This window comes from Quercus lobata, chromosome 10 (genome assembly GCF_001633185.2).
Source record: "Quercus lobata isolate SW786 chromosome 10, ValleyOak3.0 Primary Assembly, whole genome shotgun sequence".
Classification (NCBI taxonomy): Eukaryota; Viridiplantae; Streptophyta; class Magnoliopsida; order Fagales; family Fagaceae; genus Quercus; species Quercus lobata.
In genome coordinates this window covers 12,277,011-12,298,195 of record NC_044913.1, presented here as the reverse complement: position 1 = coordinate 12,298,195, position 21,185 = coordinate 12,277,011, and the positions used below count along the sequence as shown (strand labels likewise).

The following is a 21,185-nucleotide window of genomic DNA, read 5'->3' as shown; positions in this document are numbered from 1 at the left end:
GTAAGTCATATACCCTTCCATTTTTGCATAAACTATATATTATTTCATTTATTTCAATGTTTATCCTGAGTTCTGATAAACAATCAAAATTCAAAAGTTGTTTCTTAACCAAAAAAATGACAATCAAAAAGTCCCAGTTCTTAACTTTGGTCGGCAAAAAGAAAGAAGGGATGGTCAAAATCCGACACTGGTTATAAAAGTACCTAAAACAATAACAATAAAAACCAACTATTTATCATCAAATAACATCACACTTCTCAGTTCTCACCTCACAGTTTGACTTCCCACTGCTACTAAAAAAACAGGAGCCTGCTCAAATACGAAAGCCCTGCCTGACAGTCTGATACTCAAAACAGTCAAAACTCTCAAAGCTATCAAAACCCCAAAAACCATGGCGATCCCAATACCAACTCGGCAGCTATTCATAGACGGTGAATGGAGAGAACCAGTCCTGAAAAAACGCATCCCCATTATCAACCCCGCCACCGAGCAAATCATCGGTCTCTTTCTCTGTTTCTATCTGTTACTGTTTGTGTGTGTTTTTCTCAGATCAAAATTGATGATGATGTTTGTTTCTGGGTTTTGATTCTCACCCGAATCTGATAAAGAAAAAAGCTATCTTTAATCTTTATACGTGCATATCTTCATTTTCATTCTGGTTTCTGACTATTTGAAAGAAATTTTGGGTGAATGTGTGTGTTTTTATCAGATCAAAATTGCTGATGATGAGCATGCTATGCAATTATGTTTCTGGGTTCTGATTCTCACCCGAATCTGATAAAGAAAAAAGCTATCTTTAATCTTTATACATGCATATCTTCATTTTCATTCTGGTTTCTGACTATTAGAAAGAAAAATTGGGTGAATGTGTGTATTTTTATGAGATCAAAATTGATGATGATGTGCATGTTATGCAATCCTGTTTCTGGGTTTTGATTCTCACTCAAATCTGATAAAGAAAAGACCATGTTTTAAGCTTTATACTTGCATAACTTCATTTTCATTTTCATTCTGGTTTCTGACTATTTGAAAGAAAAATTGGGTGAATGTGTGTATTTTTATGAGATCAAAAATGATGATGATGATGTGCATGTTATGCAATTCTGTTTCTGGGCTTTGATTCTCACTCAAATCTGATAAAGAAAAAGCTCTGTTTAAGCTTTATACTTGCATATCTTCATTTTCATTTTCATCCTGGTTTCTGACTATTTGAAAGAAAAATTGTGTGAATGTGTGTATTTTTATCAGGTCAAAATTGATGATGATGTGCATGTTATGCAATTCTGTTTCTGGGTTTTGATCCTCACCCAAAACGGATAAAGAAAAAGCTATATTTTATCTTTATACATGCATATCTTCATTTTGGTTTCTGACTATTTGAAAGAAAAATTGGGTGAACGTTGAAAATTGAAATGTTGGGGGGTTTTCGAGCTCTGAAAAAAATTGGGTTTTTGTGGGAATGTGGTTTTAGGGGATATACCGGCTGCTACTGCAGAGGATGTGGAGCTTGCAGTGGATGCTGCAAGGAAAGCCCTTGCAAGGAACAAAGGCAGAGATTGGGCCAATGCTTCTGGGGCAGTTCGTGCTAAGTACTTGCGTGCTATTGCAGCTAAGGTATTGAATTTTTGCTATCAGTTATGCTTATTGTTGTGGATTGCTTAAAGTAATTTGTGAAATTGGATTTAAAGAACATTAAAACATTCTGCTTGTTTTGTTTATAGTCTAATTTCGAAGTTCTGTGAGAACTGAGAAGCATTGGAACCTGGTTGCCGATGTGAATCTCTGTTGAGTTTTTTTTTTAGTAGTGCTTATTGATCATTAATCTCTTCAGTATCATGTCTAATATGCACACCTCTAGCTAAATCTGTATTCAAGACATGTGTGGACCATCTGGTTCATAGTCCGTGGAGATGATACTGAGGTTTTTTATTTCAACTCTGTCATTACCTAATGATTTGAAGATCACAGAGAATGGGGTGACTGGATGTCATTGTCAGGCTATGCTTTTGGGGAATAATGTTGAAATATTGGGTATCGCAGAAACTTATCAAAAGAAACAGAAAAAGAAAAAGAAAAAAGGAAGAACTTCATTTAAAACCCTATAATTTTAAAAGTAACAGGTTAAACCCTGAGGTCTTAAAAAGTATCAAGTTAAACCCCAAACACAAACCACTTAAATAATTTGAGGTCTAGTTTGTTGCTTTTTGAAACCTTAGAGTTTAATTTGTTACTTTTGAAACTATTGAGTTTAATTTATTACTCTTGAAACTTCAAGGTTTAATTTGTTATACCCTGCCTCTAAATTACTTATCCGAAAAAAAAAATGTTTTACCCTCTAAATTATAGGGTCTAAAATATAATTTTCCCAAAAGCAAAAAAGGAGTTGCATATGAGACTTACTGCTTTTTTTTCTTTTTTTTTTTTTTAAATTAAAAAAAAAAACACACACACAATTGTACTTTACCCTTTGTTCTGGTTATATACACATATATATGGGCTCCCCCCCCGGCGCGAGTAGAGTGCTATTGATATGTTCATTTCATAATTTATACTTTGAAGTTGATTGGTGCTGTTTACATGCCTTGAGCTCTTCCTGCCCTTGTTTTCATGCAGATAACAGAGAAAAAATCTGAAATAGCAAAACTTGAAGCGCTTGATTGTGGAAAACCATTGGATGAAGCAGCATGGGACATTGTATGCTTGTGATACTCTGGAGCTTTATAGTTCACTATTTAGCAAATTGCCTTACATGCTTTTTAATGTGATCCAGGATGATGTTGCTGGGTGCTTTGAGTACTATGCAGACCTTGCTGAAGGTTTGGATGCAAAGCAAAAGGCTCCTGTTTCTCTTCCTATGGAGACTTTTAAGAGTCATGTTCTTAAGGAGCCAATTGGGGTTGTTGGGTTGATTACTCCATGGTATTTCTCATTTCCATATTGTTTATGCTTCTCTTTTTCATTTGCTTGCTGTTTAAAAATTTAGATTTTCTTGCTTGGTGATTGGATGAGGATATTTATAAACTAAATGATTATCCCTGTTCTTTGTTCTTTCCTCCTTTTCTCTTCAATATCAATTTACAACAGGCTTGTGTTGGTATTTGCATGTTTGGTTTCTTTCTTTTCAACAATTTATTCACATGTTTGGTTTCTTGCTTTTCAAAAATTTATTCAACATTCTTGCATGATTTTAAAAGTGTAAAAAAATGCATTATGAACTGTCAGCTCCATCGTGTTCTTAATGTGACCTTTTATGTAGTTTGTGACGCAACTTCACAAGATGTCTTTTCCTGATTGCTTCACAATTTGTTAGCCTTAACGGGCTAGTACACTAGTTTCATATACAACTAACAATCAATCAGTGATGTCACACATTTTTAAGAAAGAAAAAAAGCAACAACCTTGTGTGTGTGTGTGTGTGTGTTATGACTTAGTATGTGACTGTTATTCTTTTGGCAGTTCAACTCCTTAGATTACGTAATTGACAAATCATTTTAATAAGTTCCTCTATGGGTTCAAATTCTGCGGTTTTCTCACTTCTATCATAAACTATGTGGTGTTTTGTATATCTCTGCCAATACTGGTTTGTGGAACTCTACATTCTAGTAGTGCTTCAGCTTTGCAGAATACTTGTTCAATTTGTATTTTTGGTGGTGAACTTAACTCCAACTTAATAAAGCCTCTTCTGAAATATTTATATTTTTCATGCAATTCTTTCCCACCATGGGGCACCACTGTTGTCAACTTAAATAACTTCACCCACTAATGCAATCATTGGTTTTCATTGTAGAAGATGCACTATCTTAGCAACAATGAGCTCTTAGCTCCTTGTAAGAGCAAGGTCCCCCCCCCCCTCCCAAAAAAAGGCTTAGCTGATATCTTTCATATTGTCCTTAATTAGTGCTACCTGTATTTCTCAGGAATGTATTCCTTTTTCAAATCATCCTTGCTTTTCTCGCTTGAGTTACTTGCATCTGTACTCTGCTAGTGTGTGCTCTAATTTTGCCCTAGTTTTTCTTTTCCAAGCTAAGTGGGATGGCGAATCTTAATTGTTCTAAAGATTGGGTTGGTGATCCTTAGTCCTCTCAGTATTCATAGAGTGGTGGTTCTGATGATTTTGTGGTGATTAGTCCTCTCAGTTAATATAAAATTGCTTGTCTTTTATGTTAAAGGAACTACCCTATGTTGATGGCTACATGGAAAGTGGCTCCTGCATTGGCTGCTGGGTGTGCTGCAATACTGAAGCCGTCTGAATTGGCGTCTGTGTATGTCCTCATTAACTTATATGAACTTGTTCAGTTTTGATTTTGGTTTGTCATGTTATATGTCATTATTTTTTGAATTTCAGGACCTGTTTGGAGCTGGCTCAAGTTTGCAGAGAGGTCGGTCTACCTCCTGGTGTCTTTAACATTCTGACTGGACTAGGCCATGAGGCTGGTGCTCCTTTGGCATCTCATCCCCATGTTGACAAGGTTCCATTTAGTTATTTTTTCCATTGGAAATTGGATGAAGTAGAATCATCTTCATATTCCACAAATTTGGTATCTGTGAAATATTGTTTCAGCTACCTGGCTGTGATGGCTAAAATATAAGTTTGTCAACAGATTGCATTTACTGGAAGTACCATTACTGGGAGTAAGATTATGGCAGCTGCAGCTCAAGTGGTCAAGGTAAATATAACTTTTATAGGTATTGGTCTTTTATTTCTGTGACATTTATGCACTTGATGTGATCTCTTATGTCATCTTATGCATTTTCTCTTGGCAGCCTGTTACACTGGAGCTTGGTGGGAAAAGTCCGATTGTAATTTTTGAGGATGTTGACCTTGATAAGGGTTAGAACCTCTAATGTTTGATATGGCTTATTTTTATTGGTTTATTTGGCTTAAAAATAAGTTAGGTAAAAGTACAGCCTTACTAAAAAAAAGAGTAGATCTTTAAAAAGTTGTACATAAGCCAAATAAGCTAAATGGAAAACATGCCCTATATATCTAAATCATCTTTATTACAAGTATATTGAATATAGAGGGAAGTTTTCATCCCAGGGGGGGTAGCACTAAAAATTGGAGACCACCTCTTATGAAACAGAGGTCATTAATTTGAATCTCTCCTTCCCCCTCCCCTTGGAGGCAAAATACACTTATCAAAAGAGAATATATATATATATATATATATAGAGAGAGAGAGAGAGAGAGAGAGAGAGAGAGAGAGAGAGGAAAGTTTGGAATTTAACCCTATTGAATTAGAAAAGCACATACTACTGATGGTTTTGTTATATTGTTAGTTATCTAATCCTTGTCTGTGATTCAAACAGCTGCTGAATGGACTGCCTTTGGTTGCTTTTGGACAAATGGTCAGATTTGCAGTGCAACATCCCGCCTCATTGTGCATGTAAGCATGATCGACAGTTATTACATGTTTATACACATATTAGACTTTCCATCCAAGGTCTCTCTATTTCACACACACTCACACACTCACTTTCTAGCTCCTCTTTTCTATTGTATTTCTTCTATGGGGGACAAGAAAAAGAGTACAGTATCAGAATCTAGCACACATTTATTGTGAGTTTGAATAGCCATAGAATATGACACCTATTAATTTTGTATGTGCTTTTGGGATGTTAAATTATCACTGTGGTTGTGTGAGCTTGTGTTCGGGGGAAAGGCACTTGCCCCAAGCATGCTCCTCAGACCATCTTCTTTTAAGCTTACTCTATAATGCCTTTCTGTCATATTTCCCTCCCATAAGTTATGATGTGGTATCTTTCAGGAAAGCATTGCTGCAAAATTTTTGGATAGGCTTGTAAAATGGACCAAAAACATCAAGATTTCGGATCCCCTGGAAGAGGGTTGCAGGCTTGGTCCTGTTGTTAGTGGCGGCCAGGTAAATTTAGACTCTGAATGCATTCTGCTGAAGGGTTTTGGTTAAAAGAATATAAGGTAGTTTTGGCTTTTGGATGCTTTGTTAATGAAGGTTCTATCTTTCATAAACAGGGCGGGTGTCTAAGTCAGTGACTGTAAGCCAGTTTATCATTCCAGTTCAGTAGTTATTTAATTTTCAACTTTTAGGTTTTGTTCAATATATGATTATACCTTATAATTAAGCAGAAAACATGCTTAGAAAGATTTTCGACCGAAAAGGTGCCCCCCCCTCCCTCGAATAAAAGCAAAAAGGCAGTTCCTGATTGTACTTGGCTGGCATTGAATCAGTAAACCAGTTTTATTCATTAAAAAAAAAGAAAGAAACAGTAAACCAGTTTAGTGTGTAGTTCCAGTAATGGATTCTTTTCTATGGAATTTTTTTTTTAATAAAAAATTTGGGAGCTTTTTGCTAACAACATTCAAGGAAAACATCTTTTGTGGGACATTTTGAGGAAAAAATTCCTCCTTGTATGCCTTTTGTTATTTTGCCATATTTTTTTTGAAGTGTGAAGTATCGCAAGACATTTTTACCTGTATATGGCATCACGGCTTCTGTTTGATTTGAAACTTTTGAACAATCTTTCCTACTAATGTTGCACGGTTTTGGATTCAATTCTGGTGATGTATAACAGAATATGTCTTGTAGATGTAGTCTACTGATAAAACTTTTTATCTGTTCCACTGGAATTAAGGTGTGATGTATAGTCTAATATTTAGCTTATCCTTTTCAGTATGAGAAGGTACTGAAGTTCATTGATACAGCCAAGAGTGAAGGTGCAAGCATTTTATGTGGTGGGGCTCGTCCTGAGGTATAATTCTTTGCTTGTACTTATCATCATCTTCACTACTCCAATTTTGTCAGGATGTTTGAGTTAATTTACATATTAATGGCAGCATCTAAAGAAAGGGTTCTTCATCCAACCAACAATCATATCTGATGTAACTACCTCTATGCAAATATGGAGAGAAGAAGTTTTTGGACCTGTTCTGTGTGCTAAAACATTTAGTACCGAAGATGAAGCCATTGAATTAGCAAATGACACCCAGTGAGTTGATTATTTTGTTTCATTTATGACTATAAAGATCACCTGGAATTCTTCTTGGGTGCCTTTTCCTTAGGGCATACTTTTTTTTGGGGGGGGGGGAGGGGGCGTTGAGGGAGTGGGGAGGGTATTATTTTTTATATAGTTTTGGCCAGCTTGTTTTGATTTGGGATATTTTTGTTTTGAGTCTTTTGACATTTTATTTTGATCTTTCACAGATATGGCTTAGGTGCTGCTGTAATATCAAATGATCTAGAAAGATGTGATCGCGTAAGCAAGGTGAGACTTGATTTGTGCTTGAAGGAACTAAAAAACCATTTAAACCCCAAATACTCATGGAAGCCATCAGTTCATTGAGATTATTTAATTTTGTGAGTGATTATTATTTCTTTGATGCTGTTCTGCAGGCTTTTCAGGCAGGAATAGTTTGGATCAACTGCTCACAGCCTTGCTTCACTCAAGCTCCGTGGGGAGGCAACAAACGTAGTGGTTTTGGACGTGAATTAGGGGAATGGTATGGCCTTGACTTGTCAAGTTAGAAATGAAAAATATTGTTTAATAAGATGTTCTTAACCCAAGAGCCTGATAAAAAAAAATGGAGAAATTGCTAGGAATTATGTAAATAGAAAGAGAGCCCATGGACACAACTTTTAACACAACTTTGATGTTGTTGATTGTGAGTGGTGGGTTCCTGTGAAAGTAATGGTTCACCAATCACAGTCGACCATATCATCAAATTGTAACAAAGTATGTGGTCCTAGAAGAACTAAAATTGAAATCAGAAAGGAAAACTCTCCAGTCACATGCTTCTTGAATTTGATGTATGAAACATCTTAGAACCAGTTTGTTAAGCATTGCTTAATCCTAATTAATCAATGGACACCTCATGATGACACTTTATTTTCCTTTGCACAGGGGAATTGAAAACTACCTGGCCGTGAAGCAGGTTACTCAGTACATTTCTGATGAGCCATGGGGGTGGTACCAGTCTCCTTCAAAGCTGTGAGTGTCCCTGAAAATTAAAATGGAAAATAACTGATGTACTAAATTACAAGGAAATAAGATGAGAGGGGTATCATGTATTGAATTTGAAATGCAAATGACTCTGAACAAATATTATAAAATATCACGAGCAGTAAACTATTTAGTTAGGTCTGAATGAGAATTGTTTTGGGCTGATAAAGTTGTAACCAATTTGAAGCTGACACATTGCAGCGAGCATGAATCAGCAGTCTTGCATAATGGGCTCTAGTATATATGCATGTTAACATGGGATTTCAACCGTAACACGTTGCATGCAACACCCTCTCAAGGCCGGCCCTAGGATTAGGCCAATTAGGCTATTGTCTAGGACCCTCTTACTAGAGAAGGCCCCAAATGTGGGTGCAAATTTTTTATTTTTTTATTTTTTATATATAAATATTTTTGGGAGATATTAAAACATTTTAGTTTAAATAAATATGTCTTACAAATAGACGTGTTACTAATCACAAGTAATTCAAATAGGAAAATGTTAATAATATTATAAATTTTACTACATAACTTTTATTTATTTAATTATTTTTATACAAGATAAAAATTATACTCTAGCCTAATCAATCTAAGTGTATATGTGTGCGAAACTTTCTTCTTGAGACTTAAATTTCAGTCATTGCCCCCCACACCGCACAAGAACTTATACTTGTGGAGTGATTACTGCATCAAGGATGCGTGGTGATTTCTATAACTTTTATAATTTGATGTGACAATGAATATGATAGGTAAATTTCAACAAACTATTAAATACGTTTTTGAATGAATATTTGTGATTGGTGATATATCTTTGTAATTTTCATGTCGTAAATTTTATAATATTTCTAGTATTTTTGTAAGTCTCATGTCATTGATCACATTCATTACAACACCAGTTTGTAGTAAAATTTGTTATAATTTTAGTATTTTCTATAAAATATATATATATATATATTTCATATTAAAGAGTAAAAAGAATGGATTTAAAAAAATATATTATATAAAATGCTAGTTAAATATTATTTGTGATTACATAAATGCCCCATTTGAAAATTTCGCCATAAGCCTCAGAAATGCTTGGACCGGGCCTTGACCCTCTCACATGAGAGTAATATGATGGTAGATTTTACACTTACTCTCGTTTGAGAGGATGTTGCATGCTATGTTTACACAAAATAATAAATCCTATGCATGCAATGTTTACCCAAAATAATAAATCCTACGACTGGAATTGGTGGACATGGAATTGACAATTGAGCCTGAAATGGATTCCAATTTGCCAACGTGATTATACAGAGGGCTCTAGAGAGGCTGTATGATAACGATAACTTTTGCAGAGGACTCACATGGCACGTTTGATAGAATAATACTATACTCAATTGGGGTGCACTAGCACCAACTGGCGTCATGTGACCGAAATCCCCACCAAGATCTCTCGGAAAAGCTTACTCTATCTCTGTCTAACCCCACTTGCATCTGGAGAATATGGCAAAGAAATCATATATTAGGGCAAAAATTCAAATTACGCCCTTTTCAGTTTGGGTGTAACGTCATTTTTGTCCTTATAGTATAACTTTTGTCATTTTAATCCATGAAATTTTTTCACATTTTTGTCAAATAATTGGGCATTTTGTATAAAGATAAAAGTTTTCTTCCAAACCGAGTTGAATGAATCCTCTACAGTCTATTATGTGACAGTTCAAAAAATCAATCATGTGCATAAATCACATGATGCATTAAAAATCATTTAATCATTTCATATGACTATGAAGTAAGTTATGTGACTAAAATTACAAGTGAATAATCTTTTGAGTTACTTAAATGATTCATTATATCATTTAATCATTTCATATGACTATTAAGTAAGTCATGTAACTAAAATTATAGGTGAATAATCTTTTGAGTTATGTAACGTGTTCGAGAAACATTCTAGGAAAAAACAAATGTCATTCCTCTTAAATCATCTATAAAACTTCATCAAATCTGGTATTATGATTGTTGTAGTTTTATAGACGATAATAAACAAAATGACTAGCATGATAGAAATGAGAAAATTACAATGTAAATGACTTAACGAGTGTAATTTGGATTTCAGCCTAATTATAACAACTCGTAAAAATGTCATCTTGAACAAAGAATGCTGTGAGATTTCTCATAAACATTTTTCACCTTTTAACTTTTTGAATTAGTGTTGATGAGTTGTATCTGAAATAAGATGGATTAGCTCTTATCTTGGCTAAAAGCAGCCATGGCTTGTTCCAAAAGTAATTGACTGACAAGGTAGGGGAATAACATCATATGGTGAGGGAACAATCTCAATCCTTCCCGAATTTTGAACCTGAACCACCTTTCCTTTTTTTGACTTCTTAGATTTGAAGCAAGTTTAAAAAATACTCTGTACTTTTTGGATGAATTCATACAAAATTCGAAGGAAAAGTGTATTACAAACAAAAATAAGCATAGAGTTGCTCAAACAACTGGCATACCTTTTTTTGTATGAACACTGTCATACGAGTGGCTTGGCTTGAATTCTTGATGGTCAAACTCTTTTTTAACTTGTTAAGCACCTCTATGCCATGTGAAAATTGAATTATTTGACATTGATTTCCAACTACATTCTTCTTCCTTAATATATCTTCATTAATACACATACAATGATAATGAAAATAACATGAATTTATATCTAACATTCTGTGCTGTTTATATATATAGCCATATATGTCAAGCAAATGAATGTAACCAATTCTTCATAAATTATTGATAGGGACTGAAAAATACTCTATTAATCAATGAAGTCAATATATGCACCAAAAACTATGAGTGGTGTGATATTTTCTGATTATCTAAATTCTATATTGTTGCACAATTGAAAACTCCATGGATAGGATAGGAAAGGTTTTAAAAAATAGATACTTTATTATGAAGTATCTTCCTTCAATTTATTCCACCAGTAAGCATTTTTCACAATAAAAAGTTTAATAAGTTTTTCACAATAAAATGCTTATTAAAGTATGCTCACAAAAAAAAAAATGTTTACTTGTAACATAATTGCTTACACAATAAAACTATAAAAGTAAACTTTTTTTTTTTTTTTTTTGATAAAGTAAACACACTTTTTAAATTAAACATAACAATTAAACAGTTATTTTTTAATCATTGTCATCTACCCTCGTCCTATTCCAACCTCCATATGACTGAGCCATTTTACTTTGATTATTGGGTAAAATGTAGATGTAGGAAACTTTCGAAGGCAAAAGAATCAACAATATTCTTGATATGTTTATAACAAATATATAGCTGCAAAAGGATCAAACATATTCTTTGTAACTTTTTTTATGGGAATATTTTTTGTAACTTGGCAAAATATAAAAATTAAAAAATTTCTTTATATGTTGTTACAAATTTACAAATATAGCCTTTAGTTTCTTTTTAGTACAAATGACTTTGAAATTAAGCCATTCAATTTTTTTTTTTTTCCAATCTTCCAAATGTGGTTGTCTATGGTTTTTAGAGGTTTAAAACGCCTTACTAATCGCATAGATGTGTAGTTCTCATATTTCACACACGTTGAATAACTATTGGAATGAATCACAGAATAAGATCTTCTCCATTTTCATAGATCATGTGAAACTTGAGAAGTGAAAATCAACTAAGTCATATCTTGGGATTTATTTAAGCCATTCGCTTTCTATTTTACTTGATGTCAATAAGAAAGTAAGAAGAAGCCAACAATGAATAAAATATAAATTAATAAATAAAAAACACAATTTAAACTTTATTTCACAAGCAATAGAAAAATTACAGAGCAAAGCAAACATTAAAACTCTTATTTTCATTTAATAGGAATTCTTTTCACATGAAGACACTAATTTTTAAGTATAAAAATTATATTTTTTCCAAAATTTGATAATACTCTGAGTGAATATTCCTCAACTTTTAACTTTATGGTAATTTACCTAATAATAATAACATTCTTGACTATTTTTTTCCCTAAAATCTCTCTCTCTCTCTCTTTCTCTCTCTCTCTCTCTCTCTCTCTCTCTCCAAATGAAAATTTGGTTGAGATAAAGAGCATTAAAAAATTTTGTTTTTGTGTGTGTGTGTGTTAACTGTACTATATCTATAGGCACACCGATCTGTGAGTGAATAGTGTGTACCGGAAATATGATTGTTGCACAAGTAATGATAATGAGTGTAAATCTTTGAGTATACAATTAACTAAGCTACAAAGTAATCAATTATATAACATGCTTCCTCAAACTCAAGATGGTATTCTAGAGACCAGCTTGAGTTTTGTGACGAGTATGAAAACAGTCTCGATGATAAGGCTTAGTAAATACAATAGCCAACAACTCAGTGGGAGAAATATGACAAATGAAGCTTGTCTTGTTGAAAACAATTACCCACAAAATTACAATTGATCTCAATATATATGGTGTGCTCGTAAAACGCATCATTGTAGACAATTTGAACGACACCTTAGTTGTCACAATAGATAGACAATGTAGAATGTTAAGGTGCATCAAAGTCTTGCAATAACCAATTTAACTAGAGAAGCTTAGGGTGGTGTTAGCAAGCTCGCAATACTAATAAGTTAAGGCAATTGCAAGATAAGATTAGAGCCGTACTTGGCTTTAGAGAGGAAAGAACCTTTAGGACTATGTGAGTCCAAAAGGCCAAGGAAATTTCCAAGGATGTCTCGGTCCTTCATTTCAAACTACTAATTAAGGAGGGTCCGAAGCAAATGAATACCATGCTTAACATTATTAGTAATAATCATGTCATTCACATAGAATAAAAGAAGAATAATATTAATCTCATTGTGATGGATGAACAAGACAGAGTTATATGATTTGGAGGTGAATCCCAAGTGGGCAATGGTTCTACTAAACTTAGCAAACCAAGCTTGAGGGGCATGGTTGAGTCCATAGAGTGCACGACAAAGCTGACAAACTTTAGTGAGAGGATGTGTGTAGCTGAGAGGAGGCTGCAGTCAACCTCCTAAGCAAGATTCTCGTTAAGGAATGCATTCTTAACAGCAGTAACACTAAGGAGCTAGCTAACAGTGGTTAGTGAGGTTACGAGAGCAAAGGACTTATCAAAGTCGAGACTATATTCATGTGCAAAACATATTTCCATAAGACATGACTTGTATCGTTCAATGGACCCGTCTAACTGAGCTTTGATTTTATAATCCCATTATAGTCTTGTCGGAAGACAGATCCACCAAGTATCATTTGTGTTTTGCTAAGAGCATTGGTTCTTCAGACATTGTTTGCTACCAAAGATGATCAGTATAAAGCCTCACAAAAGGAGCAAAAAGCAAGGATGTCAATACCGTACCGGAGGCCGTACCGGTTTGGCCACCGGTACAATATATTTCGGATACCGGTCAATACCGGTGTACCGTTTCGGGTTTACCGCTATTTTTTATATTTATAAATATAAATATATATATATATATATGTATGTGTTTGTGTATATATATATTATAATAAATATAAAAGTTTACCATAAAACATTTCCTCAATTTAGAACTAGTTATTCATGGTTTTAGATTTTAGTATCAATTAAAAGGGAAAAAAAATAAAAAAATAAAATAGAAAGCTTAAAAGTTACCATTGCATACTAAGAAAACAAATAATACTAATAAGTTAATACAAATAAGTTACCATTTTGTCCTAACAAAAATTCAAAAATTACAAAACTTAAAAAAAAAAAAAAAACTTTTTTCCTGTACCGGCCGGTACGCCCGGTACCGGCCGGTATTACCCGAAATTGGCCGGTACGGCCGGTATTTTTTCCGGTACGAAACAGGGGGGTCGAGTGTACCGGATTGCTGGCCGGTACGGTATATTCCGGCCGGTACGGCCGGTACGGTACGGTATTGACATCCATGGCAAAAAGAGATCGAATGTTAAAGATAATAGAAAAGAGAGAAAAGAGATTAAATGTGAATTTGTGGACAACAAACAAAAAATGTGGAAGAATTCATTTCGGCACACACAAATCAATAAGTCTAAAGATCCAACAAATTTTTTTGCAATATTTTCACAACAAAAATTCTTTGTGATTGGTAGACAATATCAGTAATGTCATTGGTGGTACCATGTAAAAGTAATTTGCACAAATAATTAAGGAAAAATCTAGGACTATAAAATTTTTCACAACTTCTTGCCACAATTGTAACGTGGTAGAGTGTGATTAGTGAAGAAAAAATGATTGGTCCATATGTGAGTAATGGTTAACCACTCACAGTCTACTATGTCAGAGTTATGACAAAAAAATTGTAAAATAATTTGTGATCCTAAAACTACACAATAAATTATTACAACCTACACCATCTCAACAAGGTGTGAAAATTTATAAAATTTGTTGCGTTTATCATATTGTTGTAGACTTGTAAGCATGGTTATTAAATCCAGACTGGCCAAGTCAATCAGACTGAGACTAGTAACCCAATGAATCATGCTTATTTTATAATTTTTAAATTTTGTATTTGTATTTGTTTAGTTTTTTTTTTAACATCTGGTCCAAATTTTATAACTATGCTTGCAGTTAAATACTCACATATTCATTACCCAAAAAAATTACTCACATATTCAAGAAATAAAATAGTATATAGTTAACTAGTTATCCTGCATCCTGCATATATAGTATGTTTATCGTGACACAAAGATCCCACAACCGTGAAAAATTTGCTGTATATATCAGATCTACATGCCTAAAAAAAGAAGATAAGGAAGAGAGAGTGAAACACTATTGCACGTGAGCGAGAGAGACCCATGTAGGAAAAAGAGGTGGAAGTTTCCCAGTTTTGGTTTTATATTCCGTGCACCTACTTATTCACAAGCGAGTGGCTTTTTTGTTTTATTGAGAGGAAGCGAGTGGCTTTTATTAGTACCTTTCTACTTTACACTCATCATACCGACACTAATTGCCTCTTCCTCTTGAATATCCTTCCCTAGATTACATTTTCATTCACTAATATTGCTCTCTCTCTCTCTCTCTCTCTCTCTCTCAGCTATATTACAATTTACAACGTATTGATTGGTTTGGGGCAGTCAATACTGTTGAGTTTGTTTGGTTTTTAGTGTTTTGGATATCGATATATATATGGTCCCTTTAGAAATGGACAAGTCACAAGTTACATAAATTCTTACATTTGGTGGGCTGCGTGTGTGAAAGTGTGAACCCGTTTTTGCTTCACAAGACTTTGAACTTTGTAAAATATATAGGAGTTGTTGTGGACGGTTTTCTGTCTTTGGGGATCTGGGTTTGAGTTGTTTAACGATGGGAAGCTCAGAGGAGAGAGTTGTTGCTGTGATCATGGTTGGTGGACCCACCAAAGGTATGAGCTTGTTTCGTATGTAGTGTAATTGGAATTCTTAATGCAGGTTGAGAATTGGAAATTTTGTGATCTTGGTAATAAAATTTGGCCTTTTGAATTAAATTGATGACACCCTTTATTTTTGATAAGTTTTACAGAAAACGTTGAAAACTGGTTTGATTCCAATGGAAAAGAAAGAATTTTGATTCGAATGATGAAACCCAATTCATATATTCTTTGTAATTTTTTGGAAACAATGTTTCTGATGAGAAACTCTGACATTGTTCTCGTAATTGGTGAATATAATTGGTTACTTTTCAAATTTAGTTTGATTATTAATGTGAATTTTGACTTTGATGTTTAAAATGAGATAGATTTCTTAACATGCAAAAATTTTGGATTTTACAGGTACTAGATTCCGACCACTTTCACTGAATATTCCAAAGCCCCTTTTTCCTTTAGCTGGACAGCCAATGGTTCATCATCCAATTTCTGCTTGTAAAAGGGTATATTCTTGATTCTTGAATGGAACTATAATGTGATTCTGTAATGTATATGTCAGTTTCTTGCTTTTGAGTTTGCTAAGTAGTACATAATTACTCCTTTTCCATACAGATTCCCAACTTAGCTCAGATCTATCTCGTTGGTTTTTATGAGGAACGTGAATTTGCATTATACGTGTCCTCCATCTCTAATGAGCTAAAAGTCCCTGTTAGGTAACATTTTGTCTAGCTTTCCTGATAAATTTATTAGCTTATTTCTCAAAATTATCATATGGATATTGACTTTTGAATAGCTGTTTATTCTTGTTGTTGATGGGGGTTTCAGATACTTGAAGGAAGACAAGCCACATGGTTCAGCTGGTGGACTTTATAACTTCAGAGATCTGATCATGGAAGATAGCCCGGTATTTGCCTTTGACTTTTGCTTTGTCTCTGATTCATAATTACAAACTTTTACTCTTTAATATTATTTCTATTATTTAATATCTCTTTAAATTCTCTCTCTGCTCTACTTTTCTTGGTTTACTTTGAAATGAAATGTGTTAAAAATCTGATACTGATTCTGAAATTTTGTGTGGCAGTCACATATTTTCTTGCTCAATTGCGATGTTTGCTGTAGTTTTCCACTGCCAGAAATGCTTGGTAATTGCTTCCTTCTTGAAAAGATGGGATCTTTATTTTTTGTTGGGCTTCTAGTGAAAATCTATAATTTGCCTGTTCTTATGTTCTTTCTTAATGTCTTGCATGTACAATTTTTTGTGAAGCAGTAACTTCAAGTGCTTAGTAGTTGATTTATACTAGGCTTGCCAAAAAAAATTATCACTTTCTTTACCTGTTTGCAGAGGCTCACAGAAGATATGGTGGGATGGGAACAATCTTAGTGATCAAAGTAGGTTTAACACATGCAGAAGCAAAATTCTGCGAGAGCATCATTATTTGATGTTGTTATTTATGTGGTCTTTTCCGTGTTTGGGCGTCAATCTTCTTTCCATGTGCAGGTTTCTGCTGAGACAGCAAATGAGTTTGGAGAATTGGTAGCTGATCCAGTCACCAATGAACTGTTGCATTACACAGAAAAGCCTGAAACTTTTGTATGTAAAACATGCAGACGTTCAACTCTTAGCATATTCTTAAGCATTGTTGTTTCCTTATCTGGTGAATTGACTTTTGAAGTTCTTTTCTTCCCTGTTTTCTCTTTTGGTGGTCTTATATTTTGATGTAATGCAGGTAAGTGACCGAATAAATTGTGGGGTTTACATATTTACCCCAGATATTTTTACTGCCATCCAGGAGGTTTCCACTCAGAGGAAAGACAGAGGTTAGTGATATAGGTCTCTAAGAAAATGATTCATATTTAGTTTACAGATTCTCCAAACTCACAAGGATATGCTGTATAACTATTAGGGTCTAGAACTCCAATTTGATACTTATTTTGAATTTGTGCCATTGACTCTCTTTTTATTTTTTATTTTTGGGGGGAATGCAATACATTTAGCCTGGTGTTTAATGAAACTATGCATCAGTATTTATCATGCTGAAATCTGAATTCTCATTTTGTTATTTGCAGCTAATCTGAGACGTGTATCCAGCTTTGAAGCCCTCCAGTCAGCAACAAGGTTTGACCTTTTTACTAGCTCTGAATGTTCCATTGGTGTTTTTATACTCAACTAATGTAGCAGTGATAGCAGATATACAGTTTAGCAGTGCTATACTACATAAATAACCTATTGCTCTATTTAAGCTCAGCATAATGTCTGCGGTAAATCTATCCTAAAAGTTGTGGTTGATTTGCAAATTTATGCTAATAAAGCACAGCATAAATGCTCCATTATGGATTTCAATATATCCTGGGTCAGTTAAATTGTAAAAAAGTGTGCAAATTAGTTAACTGGAAAATGTGATTATTGGCCCTGTGTAATCAAAAGGGAAAACTCTCTGGCAAGTGGCCTAAGGTCTTTATTTCTTTAAACAAATGTCATTTTCTCAATTCTGAATTTGGAGGGGTGATTTAGAATGTAAATGCTTAAGGTTAAGTAGGTCTAAAACAAAGTACATGGAGTGTAAGTTTAGTAAAAGGAGAAATAAAAATGGAGTTCTAAAAATTGACAATCAAGAGATACCAAAGAATGAATGATTTCGATATCTTGGATCAATAATTCATAATGATGGAGACATTGAAAATTATGTGAATTATAACATAAAAGCAACGTGAATGAAGAAAAGTGCACATAAGGAGTATTGCGCCATTGTGGAATACCAATTAAGCTAAAGGAAAAGTTTTACAAGACTGCTATGACACTAGTCACCCTATATGGTACTGGATGTTGGGTTATTAAAAAGTAACATGTTTATCAAATGCGTATTAGCTAAAATGAGAATGCAAAGATGGATAAATGGAAATACAAAGAAAACTAAGATTCAAAATGAAGAAACCCATTTAAACATAGAGGCTGCTCCTATTTAAGAAAAGATGAAAGAGAGTTTCCTGTAATGGTTTGGTTATATATAAAGGAGGGCAATTAATGTATTGGTGAGTAAGAGTAATTTGATCCAAGTCAAGGGAATGAAGGGAGAGGAAGACTTAAAATTATAATAATAGTGTAGTAGTAGCAGTAGTAGTTAAAAATGACATGTTAATTAAGGAGGTAATAGAGAGTATAACTTTGGATAGAATTACCTGGCAAAGAAGAATACATGCGACAAACCCCGATTAGCCTCTTGAGGATCCATAGCTGCTTGACTGTTTTTCTTCTTTTTTTGGGTATTAAAAATCAATATATACTTTACCCAGTAGTCTTGCTGTATGTCCATGTAATATTCTTCCTCTGCATTAGTGTTAATTTTCTGCCTTTGCTCTGGGTTCACAAATGTCTCCTTGTTACACAGAACCTGCATTAGTGGGGACTGTTGTTATATACATATATTCATGGAGTTAGGGATGTGTTTGATGCGTGCTTTGAAAACCCAAGTTGGGTTATTGGGGTCAGATTGTGACAACCTATGGGGATTTTTACTACAGAATCTACCAGATCTATTTCTGTAATACCATCTGTTATTATACAGTTTAAACTTAACTAGTAAAACTGTCACTGTTTCTGGACTTTGGATTTAATAGTGATTTCTCTCAATTTCCTGTCCTGATATAAGTGTTGCTTCAACAGGAGTCTTTCCACAGATTTTGTAAGATTGGATCAAGATATTCTGTCACCCCTTGCAGGGAAGAAGCAGCTATATACATATGAGACTTTGGACTTTTGGGAACAGATCAAAACTCCTGGGTAAGCCTGACAACAAGGTGTTGTATTGTTATAACCTAAGCCCCTCCAATCAGGGTCATTATATGAGATTTGATGCTTGCAGGATGTCCTTGAAATGTTCTGGTTTATATCTTGCACAATTCCGGTTCACCTCCCCCCATCTTTTGGCACATGGGGATGGTACAAAGAGTGCTTCCATTACTGGTGATGTTTATGTTCATCCATCAGCAAAAGTACATCCGAGTGCTAAGGTGATCTCTCCCTTCTCAGTCTGACTTAATAATGCCTCTGACTAGTTTTACTGGTCTATGCAAGCTCCTCATTACGATGGTTTCTGATCTTTTGGAAATCACATACCCATGTCACTGTTGTACAATTATATTACTAGTAGAATAGGCAATTTTTCCTGTGATCTTTTGCAGTTTTTTTATGTTTCATTTTGTGTGTGTTGGGGGGGTGGGGAGGGAGGAGATAGCAGGTGGGTATACTTAAAATCAATAGGTAGAGAAGTAATTTTTGCTTCTATCTAGTTGGATTGGAAATAATTTTATATTTATAACTATAGACCTTTCTGCTGTGGTGAAACAGATCGGTCCCAATGTCTCGATATCTGCAAATGCTCGTATAGGAGCTGGCGTAAGGCTCATCAGTTGTATCATCCTTGATGATGTTGAAATTAAGGTATATAACCAAATCAAAGGGTATGACATGCATGCTTAAGTTTACCTTAAGCTTGACATTTTTACTTATTGGTTTTCAGGAAAATGCCGTCGTTATTCATGCAATTGTTGGGTGGAAGTCTTCTGTTGGGAGATGGTCTAGGGTCCAGGCAAGTTCAGAAACTTGATTTTGTTTTGATTTTAAAGTAATATGATATTTTTGTTGGTTAAGAAAATGTGCCTTTTTATCATCCAGTTCTGAGCTCCAATAATATCACTGCTATAATGCAAGTGGAACATTTGGCAGCCTGTTGCATAGAAGGACTCATGTCCAACTCCCATGCCACACATGTAACAAACACTTTCAGCATCATAGTTTAAAATTATACGTACACGATAAAGTGATTTGGCTCTATCTTATCAAAATGAATATATCCAAGTAGTTATAGATCTTTCTTCTTACACATGAAGTTTGATTTTTCAGCTATTTTTTCTAATATTTTTCATTTAAAAGAGGTTAAGAAAGAAAAAAAAGATCTATCAAAGCTTTTACTGTTTAACTCAATTCTGCAGAAAGTCTGTCTCTTGCTTCTTTTGTTTGGTTTGGAAATTGTTGCAATTGACATTCTAATTTTGGTCAAGTGATTTCAGGCTAGTGGAGATTACAATGCAAAACTTGGGGTTACAATACTCGGTACTTTTATAATTTTTCATGCACTCCCTCCATTCCTAAATAAGGAACTTAAATTTACAGTGCACTGATCACCATTGCAATGCAGGTGAAGCTGTAACTGTTGAAGATGAAGTAGTGGTGACTAGCAGCATTGTCCTACCAAACAAGACTCTCAATGTCAGTGTTCAAGACGAGATAATTCTGTGATAAAACAGGACCAGTTTCATACCTATCACCAGACTCATTCTGTCACAAATTAGTGTTATTCTTTACTCATTAATGATATAAGTCAAATACATTAAGTTGCTTTTTGCCCTTATGTATATTGACATTGCTTCAATAAGAATAAGAGTTTAGATTGGCTGCTATTTTACTTTAGTGCTGTTAATATTGGAGCATATAGAGTGAATAATCAGAATGGAGATAAAAGATGATCATCTTTGACAGAAATGAGGGGTTTTCATTTTATAGTTGTTCTACCAAACGGCCAAAATTGCTGAGTCCTCAGACACAGTCAAGCAAGACAGCAAGAGTAATCTTCCTAAAATAGGTTAAGCTTGCAGAATTGATAATCCTGTTTTAACAGGATCATTGGTGAGAACAGTGGCAAGGAACATCATATATATCATTTGTAAAGGCCTATTGGGCTTAGGCTCAACTGTTCAATGGTTTAAAAGAAATGTCAAAATGTGATTCGGCTCATTATTGGAGGGTGGGTATGCTATTCAAAGCGAAATGTTCAAGGCGGTGCAATGTACACAAATTTTGTTCTAGAGACACTAACCCTCC

The 21,185-nt window shown here is 34.3% G+C and overlaps 2 protein-coding genes across 2 annotated transcripts; both read left to right on the top strand.

Moving 5' to 3' along the window:
• The first annotated feature begins 210 nt into the window (after positions 1 to 210).
• LOC115964199 (betaine aldehyde dehydrogenase 1, chloroplastic) lies at positions 211 to 8,217 on the top strand. Its single transcript, XM_031083557.1, has 15 exons — positions 211 to 500; positions 1,472 to 1,614; positions 2,614 to 2,694; positions 2,771 to 2,919; positions 4,170 to 4,262; positions 4,346 to 4,469; positions 4,602 to 4,667; positions 4,765 to 4,831; positions 5,311 to 5,387; positions 5,769 to 5,882; positions 6,652 to 6,729; positions 6,815 to 6,966; positions 7,182 to 7,242; positions 7,371 to 7,477; positions 7,879 to 8,217. Exons 1-15 carry the CDS (start codon positions 392 to 394, stop codon positions 7,967 to 7,969), a joined length of 1,512 nt encoding a protein of 503 aa, XP_030939417.1. The 5' UTR covers positions 211 to 391; the 3' UTR covers positions 7,970 to 8,217.
• A 6,619-nt stretch (positions 8,218 to 14,836) lies between these two features.
• On the top strand, positions 14,837 to 20,773 carry LOC115963505 (mannose-1-phosphate guanyltransferase alpha). Its single transcript, XM_031082512.1, has 15 exons — positions 14,837 to 15,325; positions 15,713 to 15,810; positions 15,920 to 16,020; positions 16,133 to 16,211; positions 16,389 to 16,449; positions 16,650 to 16,696; positions 16,806 to 16,898; positions 17,035 to 17,125; positions 17,375 to 17,423; positions 18,969 to 19,085; positions 19,168 to 19,315; positions 19,653 to 19,745; positions 19,825 to 19,893; positions 20,375 to 20,417; positions 20,503 to 20,773. Exons 1-15 carry the CDS (start codon positions 15,268 to 15,270, stop codon positions 20,601 to 20,603), a joined length of 1,248 nt encoding a protein of 415 aa, XP_030938372.1. The 5' UTR covers positions 14,837 to 15,267; the 3' UTR covers positions 20,604 to 20,773.
• Positions 20,774 to 21,185: the final 412 nt, after the last annotated feature.